The 15,314-nt window shown below is 38.0% G+C and overlaps 1 protein-coding gene across 1 annotated transcript in view; it reads left to right on the top strand.

Moving 5' to 3' along the window:
• Positions 1-3,192, top strand: part of wnt6b (wingless-type MMTV integration site family, member 6b) — a 30,845-nt gene extending 27,653 nt beyond the window's left edge. Inside the window, exons 3-4 of the mRNA XM_037686339.1 lie at positions 62-366; positions 2,731-3,192. Coding sequence (XP_037542267.1) covers positions 62-366; positions 2,731-3,192 — 767 coding nt within the window. The remainder of the gene's footprint in view (positions 1-61; positions 367-2,730) is intronic.
• Positions 3,193-15,314: the final 12,122 nt, after the last annotated feature.

Here is a 15,314-nt window from a genome sequence, read left to right as displayed (position 1 = left end):
TAAAATTTGTATTGACTTTAATATTTGGTTAATGTTCTGTCCATTGTCCTTCTTACTGCAGATATTCGGGAAACAGCATTCGTCTATGCTATCACAGCAGCTGGTGTGACACATGCTGTGACCCAGGCCTGCAGTATGGGAGACCTCCTGCAGTGTGGCTGTGAAGCAACCAGAAACAAAGCGCCTCCCAGGCCACCTTCTTCATCTTCTCCTGGGGATGGAGTTAAATGGGAGTGGGGAGGTTGTGGAGACGATGTGGAATTTGGTTATGAAAAGTCCAAACAGTTTATGGATGCCAAGAAGAGAAGAGGCAGAAGTGACATAAGGACACTCATTAACCTTCACAATAATGAGGCGGGAAGGCTGGTAAGAAACAATTCCTACGTTTCTTTTTACCTTTAAATGTACTCATTGCAAAGTCATAAAGGGCAGATAAAACTATCCATAAAGTAAACAAACATATTTTATACAGTTTTAACGTCTGAACTGCACACTCCAGTTCTGAACTGATAAAGCTTTCGGGGGTGGGGGTTATCTCCAACTAGAGAATAAATAATGAAGTGAAATAAAGTCTGGTTGTTTTGTTTGTTTGCTTTTTTTGTCTTTGAATAAATATAGGCACACGTTAAGTTTTGACCATATCTGGTTAATAGCGCCACAAATTAAATAAAAAATAAATAAAATATGTGGGAGTGGTGGCGCAGAGGATAAAGAATGTTGGCCTGTGACTGGAAGATCATCGGTTCAACTCCCGGTACCGACAACATCAAAAATGTGGGTGGGAGAGGTGAAGCGCCCACACCTGCCTCCACCCTCATTTGCCGCACTCTGGGTCCTTGAGCAAAACCCTTAACCCCCACCATCTGCTCCTCCGGGTGCCCTAGATCGCAGCTCTCTGCTCCACACAGAGGGCTGCGGTAGCTCAGTGGTCTGTTGTTGTGTCAGGAAGGGCATCTGGCAAAAAAATAATAAATAAAATATTATTAATAATAATAATAAGTTCCAAGTCTTTGTGCGACTTAGTTAACTGTGGTGACCCCTAATGCAAGGAGCAGCCGAAAGTTGGAAAAAAAAGAATAAAAAAAAAAAGTGATACTAACTTGTACCTTGTGCATTTGTTTAATTATGAAGGGAGCAATATGTGACTGAAGAGGTCCAACGATAAACCTACTGGTCTAGCAGAAGCCACATGTGTTTGAAGCTGACTGCCTTTATTTATTGAGCTCCAATGTTTTATTATTGACATTTATCTTACTTGATCTCTTGTTTTTGCATTTACCAGCAGATTTTTTCTTTTATTTCCACCTAAACATCTTTTCAAAAATTAATCGTTTGCCTACCCTATTTGTTTTACCTACACTGACTAAGGCCAAGCTACTGTAGGTCAATCATGTGACTCAAACTCCTGTGTGGTCTTTGGTGGATTCAGCCGAGTGCCTTGTTTACACTGAGCGTGGACCCTCATTCAGAAATGCATTCAATATATTTGGAAACCTACTGCATGAAACTTGTTCAAGCTGCATCATTTGATATATTTTTTTTAATGTTTGATTTCATACTTTGCTACGTGTACGAGTACGTTTAAAATTAAATAACAACAAAAAAAGTATTTTTTCCCCCCCAACTGTGTTCCAGCTTGTATGTTTGAAAGTTGTTGCTTGTATTTTTGGAACTATTCCTTCATTCCATCAACATAGAAAAAAAAAGCAAGATGTTGCCTTTAGCTAAATATGTGCAGTACCGTAAACTGATAGTCTTTCAAGAATGAGCTTTCTTAAAGGAAAGAAAAAGAGCATGTTTTGTTTTTAAAGCCTTCAAGGCAGGTCATTTTTAACTTTCTGCACAGTCTTTTAAAGGGGTTTTAACCTCATTTTTGTTGCCAAAGGTCAGTGAATGCTGGAAACAATTAATGCATATTGTTTAGGATATCATAAAAAAAACAAAGATCATCAAATCACCTCTAATTTTCTTCAAATATATGTTTTTTTTCTGTCTAAACTTGTTACTGTTGACTTTGAGAGCTGTTGCACAACAACCACAATCAGTTATTAAGTTCATTTTAGCTCAGGTCAAAGGAAGGTGGATGAGAGGAGGATTTTTGGGATGTAGTCCAATTGTAGCATTAGTGACCAATGATTTTGAACACCAAAAAAAAAAAAAAGCAGCTTACAAACTCCTAGAGGCTGAGAAATAGTCATCTGTGATGTGCTCGTGTTTCTGTTTGCGTGCACGCATGCATGTGTACTCCTTTGCCTGTTTTGCTCGTTTGTGTGTCTGTCTAAGATGGACAGGTGAGTGTGTGTTTGTGTGTGATGGGTTAATTATGTGCAGTATAAGTGAATGATCTGTTGTCAAGGCTTGTTAGATGTAGGAAGGCCAGAGGCAACATGGATGGAAAGGGGGGTTGGGGGAAAATTCCTTCGAAATAGCATCTGCTTTTATCTTACCTATCTATCAGTTAGTGTTTGTGTGTGTGAGTGTAAAGAGGGATACATGTGTGTGATACACTGACTTTGTCTGTAAAGTATTATGAGTGCACAATACTGTTATTGTTCTTTAGTTTACTTGTCATTTTTTAAAATCCTTCTTGCTTCACTTTGGTAAAAGTTGAGATTTTTATGTTTAATCTTTTCTATTTTTTTTTTTTTTTTTGCCCTCGTTGACCTCTTTCACCTCCCTCTCTTCCCTCTCTACCACCAACCCCTCCTTTTCTAAATTTTCCACTGTTAGGCAGTGAAGCTGTACATGAGGACTGAGTGCAAGTGCCATGGGCTGTCGGGCTCGTGCACATTGCGTACGTGCTGGAAAAAGATGCCTCATTTCCGTGAGGTGGGCGACCGCCTGCTGGACCGGTTCAACGGTGCTTCCAAGGTGATGGGTGGCAACGATGGGAAGACCCTGATCCCCGTGGGCCAGAACATAAAGCCCCCAGACAGACAGGATTTGATCTACTCAGACGAGTCTCCAGATTTTTGCCTCCCGAATCGAAAAACGGGCTCCCTGGGAACGCGGGGCCGCATGTGCAACAGCACGGCCATGGACATCAGCGGCTGTGATTTGTTGTGCTGCGAGCGAGGCTACAGGGAAGAGACGGTGGTGTTCGAGGAGAACTGCTTGTGTCGTTTCCATTGGTGTTGCGTTGTTCAGTGCAAAAAGTGCCTGGTGCGAAAAGAGCTTAGTCTGTGTCACTGATGAACTGGGTTTAAGAGTAATCACATTACTTTATTTTGTTGCTTTTTAGGTCATTGCTTTAGTCTTGCTGGTGTGAAAGAAGGAAATGATTTCAAGCTTTGTTGTTTTATTAGTTGCACAACACCCAAAACATTGCATTTAATGTTGCTATGAGGTTTAAACATTTAGCCAAAGACGTTCCTCTTCTGAACCACCGTTTTTCCTTTCCTTGCTCACAACAAAGGACCAAAGAACGTTCCATTATATGGATTAAGATAATCCAAAAAGAAGTCAAAATGTCTTCAACAAAAGAATAGGCGTTCAGTTGTTTTGTTTTTATTTTATTTTTTTTTGTATTTTTATGCTATTGGCTTTATGCAAAGAGAATATTCTAGTCTAGTTTGTATCTACAGCCAGATTACTGTGATGGCAGTGTTTTGTGTTGGTCTAAAACCAAAGATACTGGCAGGTCAGTATAGTGATCCACCAGACGAACGTGATTTCATGACAAGGGCCACAGTGGGTATAATAAAACCTTATAAAGATATAGTATTTTTTTAAACTGTCTCTTATTTAAAGTTCTTTAAAGACATTGTTTTACATCTACAATATGCTGTATGATAATAAAGATCGCACTATGGTCCACATTCTAACACTTTCTTTTTTACTTTCACATGTGTTCGTGTAGTTATTGGTATCTAACAGTGTAGTTCAATTTTTGGTCATTTGTCACCAATTTACAAAACAAAAACAATACTACATTGTTATTGTATCCAAATCTTTAAAACGTTTGTGAAATATTTGTCTTTGTTACATTTGCCACAGCATAAAGCTTCAGCTGAGTACTCCTAATTAAAATATATTTAGTTCTTTTTATACTGTTTTCTACTACATGGTCATCATGCACAAAAACAGGTGTACTGTTGCATTAATTTTGAAGCAAACTGTCAACTCAGCTCATTACAGGCGTTGACTTGGCCTGTTAGCAAATACTCGAAATCATGTAAAAGTATGATGACAAGACTACTCACTTCCATCGCACTCAGAAGCACTTGGACCGTTGACTTCTGCCCGAACAGCTTGGCAGAGAAAACCATCTGGGACTGGCACATTTCTCTTCAGCCATAGGAGGAACATTTATGTCTCCAACATTTTGTTGATGTCAAGAAAATATATATATGTGATATATTTTGTTAATCTATTCTGATATATAGGGCTAATACAGGAATGCACTTTGGATATTTTAAATGGATACAAGTGCTTATTGTATGTGTGTGTACGTGTGTGAGTGTGTGAGTAAAATAAAGCACCCACTTAGAATGTTATCAGCCCATTAAACGGCCGTTATTAGTTGTTATCATCCCCATAGGTTGCCTTCAGACAGTCCCTCCTAGCGGGCTCAGTAGGTTACCACAGAATAAGAAGGTTAGGGTTAGGTCATATCCTCTCTTAATTGAGTTTATTTTAGATGCCGAATTAAAGCCTCATGACTATTAAATTGGTAATTCATTTTAAGTAAATCCTTGATATTAGGCTTAAAAGTAAATTAAGGTTTTAAATAAAGTTAACGAAACAACAAGATTCTGGATACAGACGCACCCAAAGCTGCATATTATCAGTGATAAGAACGTACCTTTAAACCTACTAGGAGGTACAGGAGGGACAGTCTGAAGGCAACCTATGGGGATGATAACAACTAATAACGGCCATTTAATGGGCTGATAACATTCAATGTGGTTGAATAAGTATGCTTAACTATGTGCAGGTTGGCCAGTTATTATCATACTTGTCAGTTGACATTTATTTACTTTGTATCCATGCGCTCAATCTGGGTATTAAAGCACACTTCTCAGCAAATCTTTGTCTCTGAACAGAACAGTCAAAATATTTTTAATAGATATTCATTTTCAAGTTATATGTCCCATTAAGCTATTATTTTAACACTTTAAGTTTTATTTCCCGTCAATGTACAAGATGTATACTGAGTTATAAGATTATTGCTTCTACTTGCTTTATAAAGTGGTTTTGTGTTTGCTCACATGTTCAACTGGTTTCTTATCTTGTCATCAACATTTCAGTCAGCTCTGTCTGATCCGTATGTATAACGACTCATATCTGGTTATTATCTGTATGACAACATCAAGGGCCAAAATCAAATGACAACTGTTACTGACTACTAGTTATGTTGTTATAAAATGTCCTTGTATGTATGTATGTATGTATGTATGTATGTATGCGTGTATGCGTGTATGTGTGTATGTATGTATGTATGTATGTATGTATGTATGTGTGTATGTGTGTACAGTAGTCATTCAACCTTTAAACAGGTTAGTCCCTTTGAGCCACGAGGACTCATTTAAAAAGAGACCTGGATTTTAACAGAGTGATGACAACAGTTGATAACAACAACAATAAACATTCACAAATAATTCATACAAATTTATTTTATTTTTATTTTCTTTATAATTAGGCAGCACGGTGGCACAACTGGTAAAGCTGTTGCCTCTCAGCGAGAAGGTCTCCGGTTCCAATCCCAGTCCGGGGACCTTTCTGGGTGGAGTTTGCATGTTCTCTCCGTGCATGCATGGGTTTTCTCCGGTTTCCTCCCACAGAACAAAAACATGCATGTTAGGTTGACTGGTAACTCTAAATTGTCCCTAGGTGTGAGTGAGAGAGTGAATGGTTGGTTGTCTCGTTTGTCTCTGTGATGGACTTGCGGTCCATCCAGGGTGTACCCTGCACCTTGCATGGTAATTGCTGGACATGGGCACCAGCGACCCCCGTGACCAAAAATGGAAGAAGCGGGTAAAAGATAATGGATGGATGGATGATAATTAAAAGGAAAAGAAACGTAGTAAAAAACAGCTAGGCGGTGTAGAATACTATAAACAGTATGTATGTATGTATGTATGTATGTATGTATGTATGTATGTACGTTATGTGTGTATGTATACACATGCATACATATAAGGAAATTCTACAAATTTACTAATGTTACAATTCTTCCAGCGTGAAGATGATAACAGTAGCTGTTGTTTGCAGCATGCACAAATGTTACTACTTTTTAAAAAAGAAGAGGCAAAAAGCAAGAATTAATTTTGGTTTTGCACAAAAATGTTCCAGACAAAAGTTGTACAGTGTTTAAAAATGCTGGATTGGTTTGATGCATATATTTGTTACAAACCTAAAGTCCTGTGGTGAAAATATTTACCGGTAGATTAAAAGATACATACTGTTAGAATCCAAAGATAAGTCAAAGGTTCTTTTCATGTTTTTATCAAGCTAGGTCCCTTTTTGCACCTGCATCATGAGTGAAGCCATTGAGCCACCCAGCAAGAAAATATATTGCTTGAAAGTAGTTATGTTGAAAAAAATGAACATTTTAATGACAAGATGTTGCAGTGAGGGGATGAGATGGGGCAGCAGCCTGCATTAGTTCAAGCTACACAAGTTGACACAAGTTTTTTATTTTTTCAGGAATTTCTTACACGGTGGTGTGTCGCACTTGGGCCAGAGGTTGTGTTTTAACATAAGAAACCAAGGAGGAGCCTAATGCCATGGGGCACTTAACTCCTCCTCGCCCCTCAACCTTCTCTGGCCTCTACTTTCCACTTTTCTGGGCTTTAACCTGTGCAGACCTTCAGTGTTGCATAGACAAATCCAGAAAAAATAGACAAGAGAGCAGATAGATTTATTGGAGTGTTGGTATAAATATAGTTGCCTGTCGACATCTGTGTGCATGTGGCTGTCTCTCTTTCAGTGTGTGCATGTTTGTGTCCATTGGAGAGCATGGCCAAGCTATAATGGGAGTTTTTTTCCACATGTCTCTGTGCGAGAGAAATAGTGCACGAGGAATGTGAGATCATCCCTAATAGAGACGAGTACTTGTCTCCAACCATGTTGACTATTAGAAGCCTATTGTACAAAAACAGCCTCACACAAAGCGCTAATGATGGGTTGCCACTTTAAATATATGTACCGTCAGTAGATCAGTCAGATAAATAGTGACTTGTCACTGCTTATCAGCTACAGTGAAGGCTTGATTGTCTTATGCTTTTGATATTGCTCACTGGCAAAGCTGTATATCATGAACCAGAGGACAGATGGGAAGGAAATTCTCAGAAAAGTATTCAATGGATGTGCATTTACAACTGATTAAATTAGGAGCCTATCCCTTTCAAAGTGGCCACCACAGCTAAGCACACTTGACAAACACAAACTGTTTATGACTCAAATAATTTGACAAATGTTAACTCAAATTTAAGAGTCATCCCCGATATGATTTGATTGAGCAATGTTTGGTTTTAAATCTTTGTCATTAACTGTGGGAGTCTGTGTCCATCAACAACACATTATGTAATGGAACCTTGACAAGATTTTAATGGAACAGTCAGAAAACAATCCTCAGGTGAAATTCTACAACTGATTACATGTTAGTCAACCCAATTCAGCACGACTTATAAAAAACAAAAATGCTATAACAGACAATTTCACAGATATTGAGCTACAATGTGGTGTTGGAGTGGACTGATTTGAATAAAACCACTATTCAGTCTACATCACAAATTATTTAAACTGAAGTCTTTTCAGCAGGCAATATACATTTTGTCAAAAAATGCTGGGGATTGTATTCTATTTATTTGCATTTACTCTGCAAAATATATGTTTACTGGAAGTAAAACAAAAAAGAAGTGCAGAGAGTTGACAGGATGGTTGAGATAGCACATAGATGAAAAAACAAATGGGCATCCACAAGGAAAACAGTGACAAGGGACAAAAAAAGTATTAAACAGTTGAAAAAAGAAATAAGGGAAAGAAGAATGAAGTGAAATAAAAAAAAAAAATGATGTAAAGTGGTACTTCCATTCGTGTGAACTCTCTACCAATCATCTATCAATCTCAGAGTTGGAGATCAGCTCTGTGTGGGGTTTCATTTGATACACAATGACTGTAATTACAGGAGTGGGAGAGACCGGCGCATGGAGCGAAACAGGCTTAACTGAGAACTGAAGCAATCCTAATCATTGCACAGATAAAATATGCTCTAAAACTTTAATTAATCATGCTCTCAAATTAGACATTTCAGAATGTTTACACACAACCTCGGGACTGGCTCATCAGGCTTGGAAGAGACAGGGATCTTTATGAGTTAATGCAGGCCCTGGAGGTGATGGCTCTAGTGCTGCCTAAGTTCCACAGCCCACCCAACACGGCTGCTACAGCGTTAAGAGATTTAATAGTCCATTTTGTGCACATCACATCTCTGCTTTTTGAGCAATCCATGCCTCGGGAGGCCTAAACAACATTTACAGTAGAAGACATGTCTGGGGTATTGGACTTGACTTATCTTGCACGGGGCTGTTTTTGAACAGGAGGTGAGTGGCGTGCTAAGCTAGATAAATCGCTCTGCATATAAAAGCCTCTAGAGTAGTTTCAGTTTGAGATGTACTTTGGCAAAGTGACGTCACTCTGTTCAGAAATGTCCTATAGGGCTCATTCTTGCCTACTTTTGTGAATCATGTGACTTACTGTTGCCAAATATGTTACATGGCAAAATGTCCTTTGTTGTTGGCTTATTGCCTTGAGTGGTTCAAGTTATTTATCTCTAAAATCAGGAAAAAAAAATGTTGTTTCACCTTCAACAACATCCTGTACCAAGGATTCAAGGTTCTTTATTTGTCAACGAAATTGTGTGCACAGGGTCCCAGTTACATCCAACAAAAGTATAAAATGTAAAATTAAAAACAGTAATAAGATCTAAGATATGAACTGAGAAAAATGTTAACCAAAAATACACTAAGTTCTAGTAGTATGAAAACAATATGCCGAACAGCAGCACGAACATGAGTCTGTGTGAGCAGATGAGCACGAATGAACACAGCAGCATGAAACAAATCAGCATCATGATGTGATTTTTCACAGTGATTATCCTGGTTAAATATATATGAGTTTAACTAGGATAATCATCAGTGGTGTAGTCTATGTGATACGCGGGTGTGTAGAGTATACCCACTAAAGCTTGGGAATTTCAGTATACCCACTTAAAAGTGCCCAATGACATGAGCCCATGTCATGTATCATTGCCAATGATACATGACATGGGCTGCTGGTGTCATTGTCAACACATTTGGAACATTTTATAGACACACTGCGCTGGTTCAACCTGCTTTTTGTATAATTAATACGTCTGTACTTAATACTTGAACATGTTTTGCTTTGATACTGTTTCATAAATTCTATAACGTTTTTAATGCAAAGTCAACTGTGGCACAAAGTTTGTTGTACGTTTATTCAAATAAAGCATCAGAAAGTTTTCGAAATGTTCAGTATGTTTAAAAATCTAAACACATGGACAATTACAGTGTACTAACTGGTGTACTTTGGTTTCTAAGCACAGTATACCCACTACAAAAATGTAGAATACATCACTGTCCTGTACCTCTTAAAAACAACCACCACTCTTCCACTGCACATCCAGTAGTTTTAAAAAATAACTCACTCACTAAATAACTCACATGCACACGGCTAAGTTTCTGTTGCTAACCTAAATTCAAAGTATAAGAAGTAAAGAAGTTATTTAAAACAAAAGTTATTTTTTAAGCAATCTGGCTTAAAAAAAAAAAAAAAATCCCATTCTGATTGGAGCTAGGTCTCTCACCGACATCAGTATCCAACTCAGTGGTCGTAAGCTCTGAAGGATTGTTTCATCTCAGCAAAGATGTGATGAAGGCTGGTGGGGGATGAAAGCATGCAGGCCAACAATTGGTACCAGTCAGGTGCAGAATGGAACAAAGCAACAAAGATACCACCGACTTTCATTTAGGACAAAAAAAAATGAGGTAAGGCAGCTCACAGTTCTATCGTCTATTGCTCTCCTCGGGCTCACATGCAGGTTGTGTCTTCCCATCACTTGAATATTGTGTCTCTTGGCCCCGTGTACGACACTAAACTGTCTTTTTGTTGTGGCTCACCCCGCAGCCTGAGTCAGACTCAAATATGTGTTTGTCTACCCTCTGCAAGCCCCTAACTGCCTCTGTCCTAAAGAGTAAGGTCTCCATGTCCTGCCCTGAGGGCTAGACGAGGTTTCACGATTACTCATGATAAGTTTTGATGTGAGGGACAGCATCCTGGTGACTTGCAGTCCAGACTCAAACCTCAGAACTCACTCTCTAGTGCAGTCATGGTCTTGACTTAGCTTTTGCCAAGGAATAATATACAGTATACGCAATCAACTGTGAGTACTAACACTTGGCTAAATGCACATACGCAACATACTGCCATTTATCATGACAGAAAAATTGTCTTGGTGATGTCACTGAATGAGCCCAGGATGAGAAAATAGGAGTGCTTTCCTGGAGGAACCTGTCATCATTGCAACATTCTGAAACAACACTAACTGCTCTGAGAAAAACTCACACTGACCCACATCACAGTGGTGGGTGGATAAACACCAAGATGACCTCGTAATGTATCTTTTACTCATCTCCTTCCGTCACTCTCACACCTCTTAATCTCCCTGCGTCCTCTCGGCATTTATGTCTTTTTTTCTCTTCTTGTTTGTGTCATTTATCAAACTTGGTGTTTCATTCTTCCCCACATTCTCTTCTTCTTCACTGTTATCTTGGGATGTAAAAACAAGGCCGCCAGAAGTTGGTGGGAGACCAAGGGCAGCTGTTTTAGTTGTGGCTGGTTTGGCTCAGGGTCCGGTCCTGCGTGAAGCTTCTTGCACTCCTGGACAGAGATAATAAACACGGCTTTTTGTACAACAACACACTTGAAAGACCTCAATGTGACGCGAACAATCAGCTTACTAAAGTATTCACACATGTGTAGGGGCAAATTGTGATGACTACATGCAGCATCTTTTCCATTTGTGTGTGTTTTTTTTTTTTTCTCCTAATGGGCTGTGAAATAAATGAGCAGTAATCCACCCAATAAACATAATCCTCCCTCTAATCTGTGTAAAGCTCTTATAATAGCAGTAAAATGTTCTATGATTATTGTTATTGCTTATGTGGTTTTATTTACATCCAGTATTGTAGTAGTACCATAGAACAGGATTACTGTTTGATGGTAAGAAAACTGTGTTTCAACACAAGATGGCGCCATTGAAGCAGAAAACAAAGTCACTGAAAATGTCCAAATAAAGATATTCTTTAGAAAACTGATCACAGAGAAGAAGAAAAAAGAATGAATATTGTCCAAACTGAACGAATGAACTAAAACTTAAGCACTTAAACATGAATTATAAATAAATTAATTAATTAAATAAAAGAAGAAAAGGAAAAATAATAAACAATTTGTGCTTGTGAGTTCCTCTTTATGTGTTTTCATGGCTGCCATGAGAGCTGGGAAATCATATAATTGCATGTGTCTGTATGTGCATACAATGTGTATGTCTGTTAGCAAAATATTTAATAGAAAGAAATCATTCAGTGATCATTTTCACTTGATTAAGTTCTGAATTCAACCTTATTCAAGACAGCTGTCACAGCTAATCAACTTTAACAAACACAAACATGCTTATAATTGAGCCAGTTTTATTCAAACTGAGCTCAGATTTGGTGTGGTAGTTGTTGAGAATCATCACAATTACATAGTCCAAGAGCTGACATGTTCCACAGGATCTTTGCTTGATATGTTTGCATTAACTGCTGGAGTTTATCCTGTTTATCTGTTAGCAAAATATCTCATGAACCACTGAACAAACTGGAATAAAACTATTAAAATTATTCATGGGATGCACACCTACAAGCTATCAGCGTTTGGAATCACCCTAATTCAATATGACGTCCACAGCTAATCAGCCACAACAAACACAATAATTGGTGGTAACTCGGTCAGTTTCACAGATACTGAGTATTTTGTCTGGTAGTAGTTAGGAGTCATCTTCATCACAAAGTCTAACTTCTACAAGATCTCCCAAGATCTTTGCTTAAAAATTTGGCATTCGATTCAGTAGGTGATATAGTTTCCACCAATCAATGCTAGTCAAATTATTATTATTATTATTATCATTATTATTATTATTATTTGCCTGGTAACACATGTTACTAATCTGTTGGATTTGCTGCGACTGTCACTTTGCATACCTCCTGAGTATAACTGCAAGTACACAAATGCACACATTAAGCATGTACACATGCACAGAAACTCAAGACCCAAACATTTACAGATAACAACAGCATTCAAAGATGTTGCAATCATCCCAATTAGGGATGCCCCAAGGCAGGGTTGTCCAAACATTTTCATATGTGGGCCAAAACTATCCAGATGAAAGGAGTTGTGGGCCACAAAAATGTGACTTTAACTCTCAACATGAATATTATTTAGGAGAAAGAACCAAAGTTTACTAATTTTGGAGGAGAAAGAGTTTTAAATTGTTGCAGACCCAAAACATTAAAAGCCTCATAAACACTAAGATTATATATTTTATTAAATACATTGCTGTTTTCTTGTGTTTGGAAAGTTCATTTTAGACTGTTCTCAGTAACAAAAGAGTAATTTGAGTAGGTGTCCTTTTAAAAGGGGGTCGATCAGTCTTTTGGACCATGGATGGCCCAAAAGGCTGATCAAAGTTCAAAGTTCTGAAAAACTGTCCCGCTTTCAGTCACTACAACAGATTTGTAGAAGGTCTGATAAAGTTGATCAACTAGAATGTAGATGATATCATGTTTTATTTATTTTAAAATGTCCAATTTCCTTCTTGATTATTTTATTAGCTGCAATATTTAGCCAAGTTTTATGAATCATTGTTTAAAAGTCTCATTTCTGATAGAAATCAGTAAAAGTTTTTGGTGCTTTGAGCCATGAAGTGAAAAATAAAAAGATTACAGCCAAAGAACAAAGTCCATGCTCAATAATCCAGGTATACAATCCTACATTTTTCAGTCAGGCCATCTGGACAGTTTCTTTTTTTTTTTTTTTTGTGCTGAAACGTTTCGCCTTCGATCCGGAAGACTTCATCAGTGCACCAACATAACTGATTAGTTCCACTTTGGAGTAAGCTGTTGGGGGAAGAATCAGTTCTGTGTTGTGTTCCTTGACTAATGAAGCCTCCCGGATCGAAGGCGAAACATTTCAGCACAAAAAAAAGAAACTGTCCAGATGACCTGACTGAAAAATGTTGGATTACAGCCAAAGGTTTGTATTTTGCTTCATATTACTCATTTTGAGAAGATCGTTTTTCATCTGTTTTGCTGTTAAACCTAAACATTATATCAAAAAGGATAACCAATTAATTTGCAGAAAGTCTGCATCGACCTCTTAAGCTTGCTGGACAAAATTATACTATTCTTAAACTGCAGTTGTGGGCCCCACAGAAACTCTGCAAGGGCCGCAAATGGCCCTCGGGCCACACTTTGGACACCCATGCCCCAAGGTAAGTGAGGCAGCGCGACAAAAAAAGCACATTTCATTTCATTGTAGTGACGGTGTGTGTGTGCGTACATGGGTTTCTATGAACTGTTTTACTTTTAGAATAACAATATTGGTTTTTTATATTAAATACCTTGAACTTTAGAAACACTTGTTGAGACAGCTTTAAGTATTATAGCTATCATTAAGCTACAAGACCTTTTTAAACATATTGGGTATTGGAATAAGAGTAAATAAAAGGGAGAAATGTTTTGAAATTTTGGGATTGTGCGCTAGACTTAAGGAAATTTAGCATAATGTAAAGGGCAAATACATTTTTAGACTGAACATGAGACAAAAAATTCTGAATCAGAAATGGGTCAATGAGAAACGTGTAAAATTGCTTGAACTAACACCACCTTTCAAGCCACAGCAAACAGAAAATATGCGAATGCCACACACGTTTAATTTCAGGTTTTGTAAATGAGTCCCCGAGGCTCAATGGGATTAACCTGTCTAAATAAAGGTTGAATTTACATTGTCTTTGTAAGAAAAAGTATTTAAAAACAAGTTGATCAGTCATACAAATCCATATCTAAACATTAATCGAGAAAAACGGGAATAAAGTAGTAAAAGTGTTTTCAAAAAAAGCTTATTGCGACTTCAAATAAAAACACAAAACCTGCATCTTCAGGGGTTAAATTAAACATTTACTGTAGCAGATTTGGCTCCAAACGCCCTAACCTATCCACTTCTCTTTTCCAAAGAACACAACCACAAAATATTGTCTTTTCCATTCACCAGAGACAAGAAAAATCACGGAAGTTCGGCGTCCCACTCAGGGGCCTGTTTTGTTAAAAGGATCCTCGGTGAAGTTTTATCTCCCCTTGGGCTTGCGCTCTCTGTATATTGTGTGAGTCGTCAAGATTAACCAAAATAAAGGCAGTTCTCACCACCCGAGGATATTTTTGTTCCCTGCGAAGTCTCTGCTTAATTGGTTGGAAACACACTGCGGCCCCTGCATGGGGATTGCAACACAGATACAAGACATAACAGTGAGAAACATGTCTAATAACATGCATGTGTTCCTGGTTCTGGAGAGGTAAGAGTGTGTGGGTGTAAACTTTGGATTTTATCACAATAATTTAGTGTAAAGAAATTAAAATGTCAGATAGCGTGACGAATTTAACATCCCTGCAAAAGTCCTTGAATTCCCAGAAGAAATTCAAGACACCCTTTGCATTTCTTAGCAGGGTTTCAACTCGAACGTCAACGTGTTCCAGTTGTATCCATTTGGAGCAAAACTTCAAAACAACGTTGTGAGCAACCTCATGCAATATTGCAAGATGTTGCACATCTAACAGACAGTTGTCTCCAAGAGTTAATGCCAACATTTGCTTAACATATCTTGTGTGTCCAGTTAGTGCTCAAAACGTGTCAGGAAAGACTTTCAGCTACGGCCACATCAAATTTTGTTTATTTTTGTATTTCATTGCCACATTTATCTTTTTTAAACACCTCTTAAATGACGTGCCAGTCATCTTCAACTTGTTTTACTTATAGCTGTGGCATTTCTCTCAGCGTGATACTATTGCACAGCTGTTTGCACTGTTTGACCTGCACTGTCAAATCTCCACATTTTATACAAATCTCTCAAAATTTAAATGTCAAAAACATATAAGCCTGTTTCATTGTGTTGTCCTTCATTCTCTGCTTCCACAAAAACACAACTGTAAAGACACCAAGCATCTGCTTGTTAGAAGTTCATTCGTGTCAGTTCAGTCCAA

This window comes from Nematolebias whitei, chromosome 13 (genome assembly GCF_014905685.2).
Source record: "Nematolebias whitei isolate Nwh7 chromosome 13, NemWhi1, whole genome shotgun sequence".
In the NCBI taxonomy this organism is placed as follows: domain Eukaryota; kingdom Metazoa; phylum Chordata; class Actinopteri; order Cyprinodontiformes; family Rivulidae; genus Nematolebias; species Nematolebias whitei.
This window is presented reverse-complemented; position numbering and strand designations above follow the sequence as displayed.